This window comes from Camelina sativa, chromosome 8 (genome assembly GCF_030686135.1).
Source record: "Camelina sativa cultivar CO46 ecotype springtype chromosome 8, ASM3068613v1".
Lineage (NCBI taxonomy): Eukaryota > Viridiplantae > Streptophyta > Magnoliopsida > Brassicales > Brassicaceae > Camelina > Camelina sativa.
Window position 1 is genome coordinate 3,261,885 of NC_141887.1, and position 19,433 is coordinate 3,281,317.

General features: G+C 31.9%; 3 protein-coding genes across 4 annotated transcripts; all 3 read right to left on the minus strand.

Annotated features, from left to right (window-relative positions):
- Window positions 1–65: 65 nt before the first annotated feature.
- On the minus strand, window positions 66–2,176 carry LOC104705958 (uncharacterized). The gene is made up of 7 exons (XM_087463068.1): window positions 1,808–2,176; window positions 1,512–1,589; window positions 1,305–1,380; window positions 903–994; window positions 709–782; window positions 561–603; window positions 66–461 (listed from the first exon to the last, which is right to left on the minus strand). Exons 1-7 carry the CDS (start codon window positions 1,835–1,837, stop codon window positions 450–452), a joined length of 405 nt encoding a protein of 134 aa, XP_087319194.1. The 5' UTR covers window positions 1,838–2,176; the 3' UTR covers window positions 66–449.
- A 171-nt stretch (window positions 2,177–2,347) lies between these two features.
- On the minus strand, window positions 2,348–4,003 carry LOC104705959 (uncharacterized). Its single transcript, XM_010422066.2, has 4 exons — window positions 3,854–4,003; window positions 3,271–3,409; window positions 3,072–3,168; window positions 2,348–2,756 (listed from the first exon to the last, which is right to left on the minus strand). Exons 1-4 carry the CDS (start codon window positions 3,888–3,890, stop codon window positions 2,526–2,528), a joined length of 504 nt encoding a protein of 167 aa, XP_010420368.1. The 5' UTR covers window positions 3,891–4,003; the 3' UTR covers window positions 2,348–2,525.
- A 2,818-nt stretch (window positions 4,004–6,821) lies between these two features.
- Window positions 6,822–13,465, minus strand: LOC104705960 (protein PARALOG OF AIPP2). Of its 2 annotated transcripts, none has more exons than XM_087461909.1 (12): window positions 13,235–13,465; window positions 12,573–12,633; window positions 11,440–12,252; window positions 11,227–11,312; window positions 10,949–11,037; window positions 10,542–10,823; window positions 9,970–10,428; window positions 9,066–9,819; window positions 8,706–8,936; window positions 8,468–8,592; window positions 7,915–8,198; window positions 6,822–7,799 (listed from the first exon to the last, which is right to left on the minus strand). In XM_087461909.1, the coding sequence occupies exons 2-12, from the start codon at window positions 12,573–12,575 to the stop codon at window positions 7,059–7,061; spliced, it is 3,867 nt and encodes a 1,288-aa protein (XP_087318035.1). In that variant the 5' UTR covers window positions 12,576–12,633; window positions 13,235–13,465; the 3' UTR covers window positions 6,822–7,058. The 2 variants fall into 2 exon arrangements, with proteins under 2 accessions (XP_087318035.1, XP_010420369.2); XM_010422067.3 differs by having other exon boundaries at window positions 12,919–13,356.
- Between the last annotated feature and the right edge of the window lie 5,968 nt (window positions 13,466–19,433).

A 19,433-nucleotide genomic window follows, 5' to 3' on the forward strand; every position in this document is an offset into this window, starting at 1 on the left:
ACTTCCAATAAAAAAAATCTCAGAACTTGTGAAATTATTACTGCATCAACTTAAAGCAGTGCAAGTTAATGAATCTTCCCTTTTGAGCTGTGCAAGCTAATGATTACATTGAATATTCAACTAAACTATATACAGCTACAAAGCAAATAAATACATCTTCAAGACTGAAGCTTCGTTTCATAGATTGTATTATTCACTGTATGTCTCCGGTCTGGAAAAAACCATAAATGATGAGAGAAGTAGAGTGGTAAAATATCTGAACCATCACCAATGCGTGAATGTATGAATAGACGCCAGAGACAATACAAGCTTCTCTAATTCTACATAGATAAAGAAACAATACAACAGATCTAACTAAAGCATATCATTATATCATCAATGCGCGATAAAAAGTGCAATGGCTCCAGTTTTGTACAGTTTTACAGCTCTCTTCTAACTTCTGCTTCAGTTTATACAGTATCCTGCGAAGAAGCCATACTGATACAGTTAAACTGGGTACTGAAGGAGTTACATAGTTAATTCACAATGCCAAGAAGCAATTAAAGAAAAAGAAAACCAACCTTGCTCGTCTGTTGTTTGGTGGTCCCAGCCAATTGATGTGTCCTGCATGCAAAGTTTTACCAATAAACATACAGAATCATGATATGATATATAAGAATCTGACATTGTGGAGGAAAAGAACAGTAAATATTCTGAAGAGGTTGTTACCATGGTGATGAGGATTGGCTGATACCAAGCCCATTGCAAGTGAGTATCATTCCCTTAAATCTGGCGAGATATTCCTGTTCAAGAATGAGTTGGGATCATCTCAAATGGTCAGTCAAAAACTAGATAGTAGATACCATGTTCTTTTCAAATGTAAAACACCTGTTTGTAAATCGCAAAAAGATAATGTTACATACCCGTAAAGTATACTTGTGGATCTCATAAATACCAGTAAAATCATACTCAAAACGTTTAGCAAAGAAGCGAAGAGATGGAGAGGGGACGTAAAATTATCAAATGTTCGAAACTAGATGGAGTTGTATCAATACTAAAACAGAATTATTGAACAATAAAGGTTAAGGAGGTAAATGGATAAAGCTGAAGGCTTTAGCAGTTTGTTCTTTCACTGCTAAACTTTGTTTCCTCCTAGTCTTCCTAAAACGTCTATCTGCTTTCTACAAGTTCTCTTTTTTCTAAATTTTCTACTCTACTTCTTCTCTCTCTCTGTCATGTATTTTTTTTCTTTCTAGACCAATGAATATAGGGAAATACCAGTGAAGCTTGCCACTATCTAGGGTACTTATGTTCCGATGACTAACCATTATAAGCTTCATTAATCTCTTGAAATTTCTCTGTAGCTGCACTATCGCCTTTGTGCTTATCAGGATGCCACTTCTGTAGAATGGAATCACACAAAAAAAAAAACATACTCAGCAAAATTCATTCTTCTTCCAGATCATAAATTCATTATCTAAAGACAGACATCTAAGCGGATATTGGAAAAAGGGTTATATGAGTTGACAAACCAATGCAAGCTTCCGATAATTCAGTCTGATCAAGTCTTCAGTTGCGTCGTAATCAACTTCTAGAATCTTATAGTAATCCTACAAACAAACAAACGATAAATGATAAGAGAACATACAAACATAATCATTATCCCGAAATTTCAAGAACAGAACTCAAACGTTCAGATTCCACTCAAACCAAAACCAGACATTATCTAATAAAAACCAAATCTCTCCATGGAGAACTCATGCATTTTCACCTAGGAATTAAAAAAAAAAAATCAAACTTTGGATTCGAAAAGACTGGTAATTTTTACCTTAGGGGGAGACTTATCATGGTCTTCCATCTGACATAGACGCGAACGGAGGAAGAATCTCCTCGCACATCATCAGACAGAGAGACAAAACAGAAACCCCAGAACCCTAACGTAAAAGGGGGATTAGGTTTTTCTTTTCCGTTCAACAAAATCGAAACTTTTTGAGGAAAATGGAAAAGTTTCAATCGAATCTTGTGGATTGCTTTCTCAGTAATATCGGACGAAGAAGAAAGGCTTTGGCTTTATGCGTTTTCGGTTCCTTTTGGATATTTTGGTGATTGATTTGTGTGACGAGGCCACCGGCCAATGTTTCTCTCTCTCTCTCTCTCTGTCTTTTTTCTTTCTTTCTTTTTGGTATTTTTACGGATTATTTCAAACCTTATCCAGTTTGTATAAATATTAAGATCTTCTATTTTTAAATAAAGTTGCAACTGTATTATGTAAATTTCAGGCATTGTAATTTGCTTTATTCAGATTAATAACTGAAATGCTGAGTTGAATTGAATTAGACCAAATTATGAATTTAAATTCAATAAAAAGTAAAAACAAAAGACGTGTATATATATATATATATATGTATTTCACTTTGCAAGAGTTTCTACTAGAGAGCACAAAAAGCAACAAGAAAAAGAAGAAGGGAAACACCAAATCAATCCTTAAGGAATGGTTTTCAACTCTGGTTACGTATGAAACACAGACAAGGAAACCTGTTTCGACTTCAAGTTGTAGCTTCAACTTCAGGGTCAGTTTCGACCGGTACATTGGGGGAAGAACTGTTCTTTTCTCGACCTCTTAAACGCGAAGAAACATTGTCAATCGCGGAATTAAGCTGTCCGATTTTCTCATTCAATGTCTCTCTTGTTTTCTCTAAACCTTCATCGTAGTACGTTGGCTGTTGCGGCTTCTTGAAACCATACTCATCTTCTTCATTCAGTACCGATCTCCGGATCTAAATCACCAAAACGAAAGAAGAAAAACACACATAGCTAAGATTACATGAGAGTAATAATATAGAAGATCATCCCAAGCTACAAGATCCAATGAAACAGTCATGAGATAGATAACAAAGATACTACTATCTGTTTTCTTTTTGCCACTGGTATGTGCATAAGCAAGAATCAGAACCTCAATCAACTCAACATTTCAATAGAGTTTCATAGACAAACAAAATAACCGATTAGTAACACCACAATCCAAAATCATCAAACATAAGGCTACTGTGTATTTCCCATACATAGGATTCCAAAAGAGATAACAATTTTACCTGTGGAGCAAAGATATAAGCAACAGCGCCAAACACAGCACCTCCTAGAAGAAAACCAGCTATGAAGTCACCACTGCTTCCACTCCTACTCCCATCTCTGAAGATCATTAGAAGAATTAAGTCAAATTCAACAGAAGAGAAAACGCTATAGTAGTAGTAGTAGTGACAGACATAACATTACATAACATAAGATACTTACCGGTACCCAGCAGAAACAGAAAAATTGCGAGTCCGGTTTGATTTATTCAGGATTGACAATGCACAAGGTTTACAAATAGAACTGAGCTTCGTGGTAGACGACAATCCATTAGCTTTCAAATGATGAGATTGAGACCCACCTGAGCCACCAGATAGATATATATATTCAAGAATCAAAAGAACCTTGCTTGGTTTTTTTGCATATGCAAAAAAAAATTCTTACAAATAAAAATTGCAAAAATCACAGCTCCAAAAGCTACAGTTAGTTACTCTAGCTGCTGCCCTATTGGCAAACAAGGAATTGATCAGGTTAATAATTTAGGACGATATATAATTTTTAGTAATCTGAAGTGCAAAAAATTCAGGACGATCAACTCGAAAGAACTGTCTCCGTACAGCTATAAAAATCACTGCCGGAAAGTACAAATCGGGAAACCTCGAAGATAGAAATTCTAGTAAAGAACGATGATGATGACTGATGAGCAAACAATTTCAGATGGAAACAACAAGAACGAGCTTAGTTATATCATTATGTAAGGAAATTAACGAGAGATATGCGAACCCGAGAAGGAATCAAATTTTACCAGAGAGAGAAAGAGGAGCAACAACACATGACGCCATTGGAATTGAAGACGAACGAAAGAGATCTGATCCCCAAGAAAAAGAGAAAACACACAGTGGGAAGACGAAGAAGACAACGTTTTTTTTTTTATATCTTCGAGTTGGGGGAATATATGTGCATTTACCAACCTACCCTCGTTCTTATTTGCTTCTTCTGACTTTTAACCACATTGAGACGGTAAATAAGTTTTCTCAACGATACAAGATACAGTAAAACCTTTATAAATTAATACTCTATAAATTAATAAACATTATAAATTAATAAATTTTGCTGGTTCCAAGTCGGGCCAGTGTAAAAATTAACAATATTCGATAAGATAATAAGATAATAATTTTTTCGAAATCTCCTTATAAAATATGGTCCCAATAATATCATAAATTAATAATTATGTAAATTTATATATATATATATATATATACTGATATAATAGTGTATGTTTCTCCTAAAGCTCAATTCTATAGAACAATTGTAATGTTGTATTTTCAACCTATAATGATATCTCTAAAATATTTTATAACATGTCATACAAATAATTAAATTTAAAGTTTTAATTTTTAGATATGCATCATTTACAATTTGATAATTTGACAGATTATTAAAATAGGAGAATTGATATTATTATTCATAGATTTGAATTTATGTGTCTCATGTGTATAAGTCAATTTATCTATAATATTTGTAATTTATTGTAAATAGTGCTTTCTAAATATTACAAGTTCAATTCCTAAACCATAAAATTTATAACATCCGAAAGTTTAATCTTATTTTGCTATAGTTGTTCCAATTCATAATTTTTTAAAAAATAAACAATTAAAAATATATCTATAAATTAATAATTATTAATTTACACTATAAAATAATAATTATTAATTTATAGATAAATTAATATCACTATAAAACAGAATCAAACAAACAAAGCATCGTTTTCATTTATACTAGGTAATTAGTCCACGCAATGCATGGTTGTATGCATAATAGTTTTGATTATATTTCTTAAATTTTCTTAAACTAAAATATTGTTTTACTAATGTATAATCTCAAAAAAGTTATACTAATGTATGAATCTTAAAAAAATTTATAACAATTTCTCAAAATAACACTCCTGTCAACAATTTTTTGGTATGGTTATTTATTATACAAAATTTAAAATATATAAACTTTTTTATAAATAAAAAATTAACCAATTTTACAAAAAATTATTACAAATTGATTAGCTATATTAATATAAATAATAATATAGAAATTTAAACATTTTTCTAATATGAGAGAATCTATGTTTATGATCATGTTTTATAGAGGTTAAACATTGATTTAAAGATTTTTTCTTAATGACCATGTAAACATAAGACTATAGTATAGTAAAATTGAATCAAATAAAATTATCAAAAAATTTAGTATACGTATAAAATTATTGTATATAGAATATTCCTCATTTCAAAGTTTAAAGCAATTAAAATAATTAAAAAATATTAAAATTTTACCAAAAAAAAATTTTCTTGAAAGATAAATATATTAGTTGGAGGAATGAATGTAAAATTATTGGGTAGGAGTTATATTTGAGTTAAATGCCTTTAAAAGTGGGTTAATTATAAATAAATATTTTAATTTATTTTTGACTTAAAAGAAAAGGAATACCAAGTGGCTCAATCAAAATTTAAACTTACACTTTTTGATTGTTTTGTTGATATAACTCAACACTCACACATAATATTCCAAATTGAAAATATTACTTTTGAAGTGATAAACTAAATTAGTTTTTTTTTTTTTTAAATTATAGGAACTTCAATCTAAAGATTTTTTAAAACCCCAAAAATAACTTCAATCCTTTTGTTTTTTGTTTTGTTTTTCACTCATCAATATAATTTATAGTGCTAGATTTCATACTAACGGTTTCATCTTTAGAGGATTTAGTTAAATGGTATTTTAAAATAATGACTTATAAGATGCTAATCTAAAATAGATAATGAAGATAAACCTTTTAAAACAGATTCTCAAATAAACTTGATTTTTTGTTAAAACCAACATATGTGAATTTAAATTTAGCTACGGAAATTTTAAAAATAAATATGAATAGATTAGAAAGGCAAGAAATATAAAAGAAATATTTTATTTTTATATAAATAAAATAAAAATTGAAAACAATGTTAATTATATATAATACTTTCTAAATTAAAATATAGAATCAAATTCTTACAACACATATTATATATAACAACATTTGATATTTGTGAGAGAGGAGGAGAGAATGATTACTTATAAGATGATAATCCAAATTAGATAATGAAGATGAATTTTTAAATATAAAAACAATGTAATATATATATATATATATATATATATATATATTATGTAGTCTCTAAAGTTAAAATTTAGCATTAAAAATTTACAATGATATTTCATTTGGTTTTTTGTAACCCATACAACAAAAATAAGAAATTGAAAACATATAAAAAAACAAAAAATGATTTGAGAAATTGTGGAAGAGAGTGAGAGAAGTGGAAGAGAATGAGAGAATGTGAAAATGAGAAAGTAAAAAATGTCAATATAAGAGAATGAGGCAATGCTTATTTATATGATAAAAATTGATGCAAGATTACATTTAGAATTATTGGAGTTACAAATATTATTTATTGTATTTGAATAATATTGAGTGGTAGAATATGATTAATGCATAATTTATTTTATTTTCAGTTATAATTTTATTTTTTCAGTTATAATTTTATTTTAATGTATGAATTAAATGTATTGTGTTAATTGGATTTTAAATATTATTTAAAGCAATTAAACAATTAGAAATCAAATAAAAATTTTTTTAAAAAAAGTATTAAATAAAAATCAATCAATAAGGAGAGACCAAAACCTTACTTTTATATATATATGATTAATCCATCAACATACTGTATCTAACACTACAATATATAGAGAAAAGATGATTCAGAACACTCTTTTTCTTATTCTTCTATAAAATATATATAAACCAATTATAGATAATTATTATTCTTTTAGAAACATTCGGTATCCTTTTTTTGTTTTTTTAATCCCATCACCATTTTTATATACAAACCCTGTGATTTTATCTTCACCAACCAACCAAAAAAAAAACAAAACAACTAAAGGACACTTAAAAGTAAAACTTAAACGATAAACTTAACTTTTTTTTTGTTTGTTTATCTGGGAAGGTCTCTGAACAGAAACAACGGAGCATTCACATTCTTCCTCTCCTCGTTTCCTGGAAATGAGAGTGATAAAGACAGAGATGCTGCGTCCGCCCCTTCATCATCTTCTTCCTCTGCTTTCTGTTTTTCTTTCTTCATACTACTGCTGCTACTTTGTTCACCACTTACCCCTAAGAAAGGCAATAGTCCCATAGTGTCTTCATTTCCTTCCTCAGCGCCTAACGCCAGCTCCAGATTCGGGACTGTACCGCTTATTAACCCTCTCTTGTTCTCGTCATTGCCAAGTGGGATGAGATTATCCACCATTTCGCTGTCGTCTCTTTCGACATTCAAGTCCAAAGGGAACACGATTTTGGGAATCTTCTCCATGATCCCGGAATCGTGACCAGATGTATCCCGAGAGAAGCTGCTGCTTCCGTTTTCTGTCTTTAGCTTCTTATTCGGGGACCCTTCGCATAAGCCATCATTATTGAGCTCCACTTTCTTGTTTATGGCAGATGAATCCTCGTTAGCGGGTCTTGTCAGTTCCCAAAGTGAACGCTTCCTGTGACTAGCATGATTGTCTAAGCCATGGGACTCGATCCCTGATCCCATGACAGTCAAAGGGACATCCTTTCTACCACCTAATCCTTGTTCCTCAATTTGCTGAACCTTCCTCACTAGACTATCTCCAGTAGCTTGATGAGGGATATTATTCACACCTGCTTCTTCCACTTTACGAGCAATTTCCTCCTGTATCAAGGAACGCAAATGTGAGACGAAAAGGGACTCCCTATATTAAGAGATGCAAATATCCTACAACAACTTCAGAGACAAAGGATTTATACAGGGGCTAAAAACAACCCACCTTTGTGCTCGGTGATCGCTCAATAGAGGATACTATGTTACTTGCATTCTCATGACTAATTGTATCTGTCCCATTGCGAGTTTCAATTTTGTTGCTTGAGCTCTCACGTGGAGAAGACACTTTCTCCAAATGCTTGGAAGGAGAACTCGTTTGACACAGCTCATTGGGGTCTCTGTCACGCGGCACAACATTTGAAGTAGGCAAAGATGTGTTCTTTTGTGGGTTAGTGCAAGTATCTCCTCTTCCTCGGAATACACCCCAAAGGAAATATAACATGTTCCAGCCTGCAAGGGCAATATGTCAACATGTAAGCAGTAAATTTCATAGAGACTAAACTGGCAATACGTTCTGAATATAATAATTTTATATCATTGATGCTACTTTCTAAAAACTTATCAAGTTATCAGACAGCATTAGAGTGATTGAAGAGTCATCAACAAGATGATCATGTGCACAAAGTGTAAGTTTCGGCATTACAATCTAGAAACCATCAACGAAATGATCATAGGCACAGACACAACATGCATGTAAGAGTTTTGGTAAGCATTCTTACGCTGGCAACTTAGAGGAAGCTGGTTGGACGCAAAAATCAGAAGCTCAACATTCTCGAGGTTCCCTTTCAAAGCTAAATCGTTCTTGATCATGTTATCTACTAGAGGCTTGTAATTTCTCTCATAACTGTATCACAAGCAGTGCAACGAAAACTCCCATCAGTAAATATATTTAAATGTTAATCATTTAAACCACCAACACAAAGTAAAAGCAAGTAAATAATCATGTACAAAACCTACCTCTCGATGTCCTTTGCAAAGAAGAATAGAGCTATATGGTCTTCCTTAGTACCTAATTTTTGAAATTGTCCTGGCCATGTACTTAGCCGAGGTACTTCATTCAAGCTGAATTTTTCTGGAAATTTATTCACCACTTCAGCAACCCTGGGTGATGCCAAGGTTGACAGATGTGCTTGCATTCCGCTACACATAGCTAACTGGTTTCTGATTTTCCGCACCTCTAAGTCCCCCCTGGAAACATTATACAAAAACTTCAAGTCAATATCCGTTACATGGACATATATGAAAAGTATGCCTCGATGAAAAAATAAGAGACACCAAAAAAGAGAACTTCTTCACAACAAGGAAAGAAAAACCTACTGCCATATAGACTCATGGTCAGGAATGGCTGAGCTTCTCAATATAAAAGGCGAGGGAACTAAAGGCAAATCTCTCATAACAGGCTTTATGGAGGGAAAATTGACTTCAAGTTCCATAGATCGTGGAGGTATTGTATCAGCACCAGAGAATACAAGCTGCTTCTCATTTGTTACAACTGTCTGTTTGTACGGATCGGAAGTAGGCCATAAAGTCGGATGCCCTCCTTGCAATCCTTCGTGTGACACATAATTCTTATGCAATTTTGGAGGCAATTGATTTCGTAGAGTCTTATCAGAGCTAGAATCCACATTAGATACCAATGACGCATCAGATTGCTCCAATCCTCTGTTCTTGGTAAAGCTGGGCTTTTTACGCAGGGCAGCATCTACTGCTGCTCGTAACCTATTACCCTTATTTATATCCTCCTTAACGTTTTTTGTGGTAGAGAGATCACTATCAGGCACGCCTGAGGTGTCGCTGGATTCTGCAGTCTGACCTCCCTTTTGATGTGATGGTAAGCCTTTTGCACCAGATAATAGGCTAGACCTTTGGCGTTTACCAACGGCTTCTTTGCTTTTCTTCCCAACCTCTCTAGATTCCCTGGACCGCGGCAATCCATCATGTAAAGCTACAGTACCGTGGCTTGGTGTGCCCTCACCCGTACAAGAAGGGGATGGCAGTTCGTCCTTACAGTCGGCTTGACTTGAACTTTGCTCGCTGCCACTGCACTTTTCATTTTTGGAAACATCTCCTCCTGCATAGGGAAGAAATAAATAACAAGAGCTCAATCAAGATATCTTTAAAAGGGGGATCTTATACTAAAACGATCAAAACATAAACAACCAAAGTACTATTAAAGATAAAGTAAAGTACCAATTTCTTGACAAAAAGATGAGTATCATACCCGAAGCAACTGGATTTTCTAGACGGTTTCGGTTAAGATTGCTGACTTGCTTCGTCAAGCTACCTCGTTTACCATCAGACTGCAAACCCTTCAAATCACGATTATTATTTGCATGTGAAACAGACGAATTGCCGCGTGATTTCAACTTCTGGTCGATGGAGGATGCTGACACTTTAGCTTCTGTACTACGATCTTTCACTTGCTTTGAGCTTTTGCCTTCTTGCAAATGATGGACTTTCGATCCAAGCACTTTTGCATGCGAGTCGTTACCACTAGAACTCCCTGTATCTGTAGTTCTACTTGACATTGATTTTCCAACATTTCTAAAACCCCCCTCCTTTATCTCAAGTGCAGTATACTCTTTGCCAGTCTTCTGTCTTGGGTGAATAGCATCATCCATAAGTTGCACTTTCGGTTTCGAGCTCGAACAATTGAAGGAACTGGATTTCAAAAATGCACCTGGAGAAACAAAAAACTAGGTAATGCTATACAACCTGCAAAATCACCAGAAATAAACAAAAGAGAAATGGAATAGTTGCGTTTAGGGAGAGCAATGCCATTATGCAGCCTACCTTTTGGAGGTTGGAGCTGTGAACCAGTAGATCGTGCACTCTCTGTGTCATCACTGAATGATGTTTGATGATTTAGCTTTCCCTTTAACCTGTCTAAGCCCTTGAATGATGTTTCCCGAGATAAAGCACCTGTTCTGGGGAGAATAGATTTCTTGGGTGACCCAGTTGGAGCCTCAACCGCCTGTCTTTTCGCATCTGGAGCTGCCTCAATTTTATCTGCGTACCTTTTGCCAGAACTATGTGCATTGAGGGTTACCTCAGTTTCTCTCTTTCTCTTAGCTTCTGCATGTTTCAACTTCCAGTTCGTTAGCAAAATGGAAACAGGAAACGTTGATCCAAAATTCATGCTACTTTATTTCGCTAATTCTTTTCACATATAGCATGTCCGGTTAAATATTCAGCTTTACCTTGCTTCTGCTTTTCAGCTTCCTCAGCACATTCTTCACATAGCCAATCATCCCCAGGAACTTCATTGAGCCTTTCCCGCATGCAATAGCTATGTAAAAAGAAACACACAACTATATTACTTGGCCCTACCTTGAGTTATGAATGATAGAAGACATGACAGTCAAAATTAATGGTTAATATCTTTCCAAAAAATTCTATTCCTAACATGCGGACAATTTGCCAATGGAATTTGGCTATTAGTATGCTTTCTCTCCCATGAATACAAGAGTAGGCTTACGTGTGCTCTGCACCATCACTGCATCCGCTACAGATAGCGAGTAAATCTTCACGACCAGCATCTCCACAGATATCACAAACCTTTACCTATTAAGCAAAAAAAAGGAAAAACCTTTCACATGAAAATCATTCCACTGAGCAAATATTGCAACAAAAGACAAAGTAGATGTGTTCGCTAATTTCTCTGAATATGAGAGAAAACAGCCTTACTTACATCATGTTCCAGCAGTTCAGAACCATCACTTTCGCTCTCAGACACAGCTGATGAGATTGGCTCATCTGATATATTTAACGAAGAGCTTTTACTTGATTTACCATCCTTCCTATTCTCGCCTGAACGTGAAGATCCTTCAACTGAAGATTCCTCTCTCTCTTTGTCACCCCCTGGTTCTGATTTTTCCTTGAAATTTCCTCTCTCAGAACTGACTCTGTCCTCATGGTTTGATGACGGATTATGCAAAGATTGTAATTTCACTTCATCTTTCCTGGATCCACCCAGAATAGGATCAGAAACCAGAGCTGAATTCAAATTTTTGGCTCGATCATCAGACAATATCCCATCTTCCTGGCCCTCTACACAATTAGAGCTCTGATCTAACACATTAGCTGATGCAGAGACTTTCTGATTCATCCTGCTCCCAGAAAGAGATGTCTTAGAAGTCATTGCAACAGCTCCGGAATCATCTGATATCCCAGAAGATCTTATGGTTTCCTTACTCTCCGCATTCTCAGAGAGAGCATCATGACTGGAATTAACAAGATTGCTTGCTTCACTAGCAGTGTTATTTAAACTGTTGTGAGTATTAGTCATGGAAGCAGGCAAAAGATCGTCCTCGTTGACAGAACACTGGCTGCGCACTACTCCATGACAGTTTTCATCTGATGACTCGTCCAACTTTGATACTGTGGAACCTACATTACGGTGCATGCATGATGAACATGGAGCAGAACAAACATTACAAGTTCCAGACTCCACTTTTGAGAAACCTCTCTGACCCACTGGACGCTTACCAACTCTTCTATCAGCCTGCACGAGATATAATAACATTGAAAATGTTAATTAAGGAAAAGAAAACAATCATCAAAGGAGTAAACTGGAGAGTCTATATACTACAAAAAGTGTAGTTATGGCGATAGCAATATATGAAGCTGTTGTATTACTTAGAACCACCAACTTCACAGCTTCATCAAAAGCTATCACGATCACATCAAGTAAAACGATCAAGCGTTCATCATGATCTAATGCTAAATATACAACTTCATCACTTCTTCTCATCCAGGAAACAGACAAGGATATAATACAGTAATAGGATAAGAAGAAAAAAGAAAGGGTTTAGCTGATCTCACCATCTACAATAAAATTAATTCTCCCCGAGTCGCAAACCGATTTCTATCAAGCTCTTTGCAACTGTTACAAAGAGACAAAGAAGATATTAAAAACTGCACAACATTTTCCAACGAAATGGAGATCATCAAATAAAGAGCAGCTAAACAACAACAAAATTTACAATTTTTAAAACCAAAACCCAGAAAAGAAAACATCAATTATCAAGAGACAACACCAACCAATCACACCACAAAATTATCTCAACAGGAGAACGAACGAACCCATAAAACACGGACTCTTCGAGATAATCTAACGTAATAATTTTATTAAAAAAAAAAAATCCCTAAAATTGGGAAATAACATTACATGATTCAGGTCTCCAAATCATCTCCCTTTGAATTCACTTTCCCCCATCATCTCCATCAACCTAGTGAGAAAAAACCCTAATTTCCCTCTCCAACTCCTACAAACCCTAAATCCTCTCTATCAATCCAGATTCGATGATGCCAATTTGATAAAAATCTATCTCTCTCCCCCCCCCCCCCCTTCCCACACCCTCCTTACACTGGTCTAAAGATTTTCAGTGATGGCTCTCCCTAAGTTTCTTCTGGGTTATTATTTGCCTTTTCCTCGTGATATACACAAACAACACGAGCCAGAGATGAAAGCTGTAGATATATACCTCTCTCAGGATCTATACACGCCCACATCGATACATACATACATATATATATATATTCAGTCGTATATAAAATTTCTGTAATAAATTTTATTTGTTTTGACGAATATTTGTTGGATTTAGTCACACACACACAAGATTAAAGTAAGAGCTTTTTAAACGCGGTTACTTTTACTACCGAATCACAGTAACTAATTTACCTTCTTCTTTCTTTTAATCTTCTCTTTATGGTCCTCTCCTGATTCCTCCTAAGACTATATATATAGTATAGATGTGTGCATTTGATATATAGTAATAAATATGTGAATTATAAATTTTACATAATCTTGGCTTTGTAAATCTCTGAATTGGGATTGGCTGTCAAAAAATAAAAAAATCTCTTTATTGAAAAATGAAAATACATCTCAGAATTAAGGAAAAATATTAAATTGCCTTTTAGTATTATTTAGGAAGACTTTTTTTCTCTGGTTTAAACCATTTGTGGTCTTTAATTTGGTCAAATGAAGAAAAAAGAAAAAAAAAACTATAACTTAATTTTGAGTCTTTCTTTATCCAAGAGTTAATAGCCAACTAATTACACCCTATTAAAACGAGACCAACTCACAATCAATGTTTTTAAACCCGGACCACACCGGTCCAACCGAGTCCGGGTTACCTCTAAAAACCGGACAACTAAAAACCCACAAAATCCGGAAAATCCGCTAAAAACCCGTGAACAGGTGGTTGAACCAGCGGGTCAGACCAATGGGTCAATATCAAATTAAAATATTTTATGTTTATCACACTTCAAAATCAAACCAAATTCAAATTAAAATTTGTTATTTATAGAAAAATCACTTAGTTATTTTTATTTGTGTAGTACTTCATTATGTACTAGAGATGGACCCGTGCGTTGCACAAGTTTTGTTTAATTTTTAATCAGTATATTATATATAATTATAGAATATATATATATATGTTTATTAGAGGTCAACCATTCTTATATTTTTAGTGATGTGTGTATTGTTTATGTATGCTTGGTTTTAAATTACATATATGTTATATTATTACTTTTAATTAAATAATATAATATTAATTAATTATTATAATAATTATTAAATAATATATTCTTGAAATAATTATTAACCTATAATTCATGAAATCTAAACTTTTGTATCACTTATTTTATTTGATATGATAAAAATAAAACATATCCTAAGGATGAGTTTAAACCAAATTAAAATAACTGTATAAAAACCTAATTTTATGCATAGATTTATAAAAAAAAAAATCAAATTCGTTCCTCAAATAAGTATTTCCAACAATTGAATGCACACATGTGGGAACGTCTTCTAATTCTTTTTCGCCCAAATTACTTTTTATTTATATGAACAACATAATAACAGTTAATTGAATTTCAAGTCTAAATATATTAATTCATACAATAAAACAATGCTCTATAAAATTTGTAGCTCTTAAGATTTTTGCAGTTTTCCGGTGAATTTTTATGCATCTTTATCAAATATAACAAAAGATAATATTTGGTAATAAATTATATTTGTACCTGCTGTAACATGGCCGAAAAAGACTCCATCTTGTAGGTCTTTACAGAGTTCTTCCAATTTCATTTTAAATACACGACATTCAATATCAGGTCTATCATTTGCAATCTCATTTCTCGCTTTTTTTATATGTTCGTTCACTTCTTCCCATTTTGGATTTGCTGTTCTAGTAATGAAAAGGTTCGGATTTCCATACCGTCTACATATTGCCATTGCTTCTCGATAATTCTCTACTATGTATCGCGGTCCCCCTGTGAACGAATATAGTAAAATTATTTCTTGGCCTAGTTTTTTTGAATCTGCATCCTCTTGTTCAACTGCATCACATACATTATTGTAAAGATCTGCTCTACGTTTTATTTGGTTATACAGATAAAAGTTCCTACGTTCTTGCTCAATAGCAATGTATGCATCAACTACATATTGATGGAAAAGACGGCCTGAACGAATTATTGTTCCTGGAGATGTCAATCTTGAATGTATTTGGTATGCATAATACTCGCACATTGTAACATATGACCTCTTCGTAGTATATCCTTCTCTATATGAAAATGTTCTTCCTTATAACCTTGTTCACCATATGAAAACAATAAAGGATATTGTAGATACATGTACCATGGATGTAAAGAGTTGATTTATTGTGGTTTGTCCATTTTTGGATGCACTATTATATCTCTCTCACAATTTGGAATAGACATGTCACCTACAATAAGTCCAGCTATCTCGTCTCCTTGTGGAAGGTCAAATTTTCTACCACGTTTTTTTATTTTTAGCTAATCTGATTAAGTATTCTTCAATTGTTCCGGATTCGTATCTATCTCTAGCAATTCTGAACACTTAAGCTAACTCGTTGTATTCGTCAAGCATGCCAATCAATCCGCTGAGAATACTTTCATTCAATTCATTGTTTTTTCTTTTGGCAAGTGCATTAAGACAATTTTGTAGTTCATGAACGGTATCATATACGTATAGCTGCGCAAAACATGGTAGATCTCCTTCGTCTGGTAGTAGAAAATCCAATTTTGTGGTAATTCTGACTATGCATACGAAAAGTGAAGGGACTATTTCATGAATTGATATCGTAATCAATTTTCCACCCATTGATGTAAAAACAAGCGTTGAATTATATGTTTGCATATTGTTCCGAACGATGTTGACCGTGACAATAAGTCATCTAAGTAAGTTAGAGGTTGTCGAAATGGTTGTAGCACAACTCGTCCTTGTTGACAACAAATCAAAAATTTCAACATTTTTCCACTTTGTTTATAGACTTTCAGATTTCCACACCAAAGCCTCAAGATAATTACATGTCATTAAGTCATTGTCTTCTCCTTTATTGTTTTCTGAATAAAGAACAATACACTTTTATAAAATAATGTTCTTTTATGCAATTTTATTTAATTGTATAATTATTATAGTAAAGGATATTGAATTGCATAATATAGAATATAATTGTTACCGGGCTTGTTTGACGTTTTATTCCGGAGACATCTTCATTTTTGTTTTAGAGCATGATTATCATGATTGTTATCAATACATCCTCTAGTAGATGGATTGACATCGAAAATGTCTTCAATTATCCTTTCAAGATATATGTGGTATAATTTAATGAGTTTGAATGTTTGCTAGTTATAAATTGTTTTGGAAAATTAAAAAAGAATAAAAGTTGAATGTGTTACCATTTTCTTAGTTGCATAGTTGTAAGCTTGGATCCCTATATTTTGTAAAATAATATTAGTCAATGATGAAAAATATGTATGTGAAGCTAAATATGAGTTTTATACATACTCATTGATTTAGTTTGTTGACTGCCTCTAGTGTAGCTAGTTTCAGCCGCATATGAGGTTCATCTCTAAACGTCTTCTCCATCATAACAATCTGATCATTATTCATAATAGTTCTATTTCTTTTCTTGGGTGACTTTTCATTCTTTTCACAGTTTCAGTTTCCATCTCTAGTATTCATGTTTAAAAATTCTAATTGAGTTTGATACATTGGAATGACCTCTTTCTCTCTCTATATATATGACAAAGATTTGAGAGACTACATATCTTAATATTTAAATTCTTTTTCTTTTAGGATTAGGCCAAAAATTCAATATAATGTAGGATTGTTTTGAATAAATATAATTATCGTAGAAGGATTTTCTTTAGAAACTATATGTATCTTTATCGTAAATTTATATTTATAATTTATTTTATGATTAGTAATTTTTTTATTTCTTGATTTTTACAACGATTTTTTTTTTAAAATTGGAAAATTGTGTAAAATTGACAGTTGTCACATTCTGATTAGTTAGTAAATTTTGAAATTGTCACGATCTGGTGAGTTAGTAAGATTTTTTTCTTTTAAAATTAGAAATTTGTGTAAAATTGACACTTATCACGATCTATTGAGTTAGTAACTTTTGAAATTGACATGTGTCATGATTTGGTGAGTTAGTAACTTTTGAAACAATCTATACTAATAAAAAGTAGAAGCTATAAGCTCCTAAGGCTGTCCACATAGGATTTTAAACATTCAATCAGAATTCGACATGTCACTAATTAACATTTTTAAGATTTCCAGAATTTTCTATATTAAAATATTTTTTAAACGACCAATTAGGATTTGACATGCCATTCATTAACATTTTTAAAATTTCCAGATTTTTTTAGAAAAAGGAAAATTTGAAATTTATGTAAATAAAAGAACTATGTACAATATCCCACATCGGCTAGAATTTTTTTAGAGTATGGTTCAGAACCATTATAAATAAGATTAATATGCTTCCAACAACGAATGAGCAGGAAAGCTTGATTTATCAGGCGTCCAAGTTTAAAAGTTCTATTCGGTTTGATCCGGTTTTTTATCTGATCAAATTAAAACTTTAAAAAGTTTCAAAAAATATTATAATATTTTAAAATTTTAAATATTATAAATATCAAAACTTTTAAAAGTTCTTAGCTTTTTATAAGTTTTTAAATATTATATTTTTAAAATTTTAACAGTTTAAAATATTATAAATATTGAAACTTTTTAAAAGGTTCAAATATTATATTTCGAACCTTTTAAAAGTTTAAAATATTATAAATATTGAAATTTCTAAAAGTCTTAGCTTTTAAAGGTTTCAAAATATTATAATTTTTAAATTTTTAAAATATCTTAACATTTAAAAGGTTTTTTAAATATAATTTAAAATTTTAAAAGTTTAAAATATTATAAATATTGAAACTTGAAAATTTTAAATGGTTCAAATATTAAAAATATTTAAACTTCATAGAATGTTTTAAAACATTACAATTACTTAACCTCCATAGAAATTTTAAGACATTATATATATACTAATAAAAAGTTGAAGCTATAAACTCCTAAAGGTGTCCATATAGAATTTTTAAAAAATAAATAAGAATTAGATATTTTACTAATAACATTTTTAGAAATATAGTAGTAATCTATATATTAAGATTTTTTAGAAAAAAAAAGTAAAATTTATCGAAATAAAATAAATATTTACAACATTCCACATCAGCTATAAAATTTTAGACTATGGCTGAGAATCATTATAAATAAAACTAAACTAATATGTTTTTAACTATAAATTTATCAGGTTTGCTTGATTTATGCTTATTTATCAGGTTTCCAAATTTAGAAGTTTTATTTGATTTATTTTAGCAAATTAAAATATATAAAGGTTTAAATATTTAATATAGAATATTTAGAAATATTATAAATACCTCCATAAAAATGTTAAAAAATGATAACTATTTAAACTCTATAAAAAGTTAAAGTGTCATTAATATTTAACTCCAAAAAAAAATGTTACAAATATTTAAATTACATCTAAAGTTTGAAATATTTTAAAAATTTAATCTCTATTAAAAATTTAAAAGTTTAAGAATTACAAAATATTATATATCAAATTTTTAATATCTTGAAAATATCTTACTTATCTCTGTTTGTGCTTTATATATCTTATGAGCTGTAAAACATGTTTTTGTGTATGACTTTACAGATGATTTGATACTTTCGCAGTAAATTTTTAGTTTCAAGTCTAAAAATAAGGATTGACGTCGCAAGACCTTGATTTGATGTTATTTGAGTTTAAAGAAGAAGGATTGACGAAAAACATAAATATTGTTTTAACTATATATGTGTTTATATTACTTTCTCTCCAAGTAAGGATTTTGGTTTGAGAAGTTTCAAACCGTGTGGATCTAAAATCGAATAATAAAGATGAAATTATCAATAATTGGGTGCATGTGTTGACTATGCTGGTTTTCATGAATTGCACAATTTTTATGAGAAAAGATATGATTTTGGTCTTGGAGTTTGATGGGTTAATAAGTTGTGTGGTAGTCTAAAAAAAGGTTTTTTAGTGGAAGAATATGAAGAAGTTGACAAGGAAGAACAAGAAGAAGAGTATAACGAAGAACCGGACGGTAAAAGTAATGATGACAATTACCATAAAATTTGACAGTGAAAATGACAAGAAAGAATATGAAGAATAAGAAAACATTGAATAAAAACACGAAAACATAGGTGATAGCGATCAATAAATATGAAAACGAGATAAATTCATGATTATAAAATTGTTCCGTTTTCTGGTGGTCAAAGAGATAGTTCAGGATATGCGAGGTCACCAGTTTGATCCGTTTCGCCTGAACGTCGAGTTAAATTCA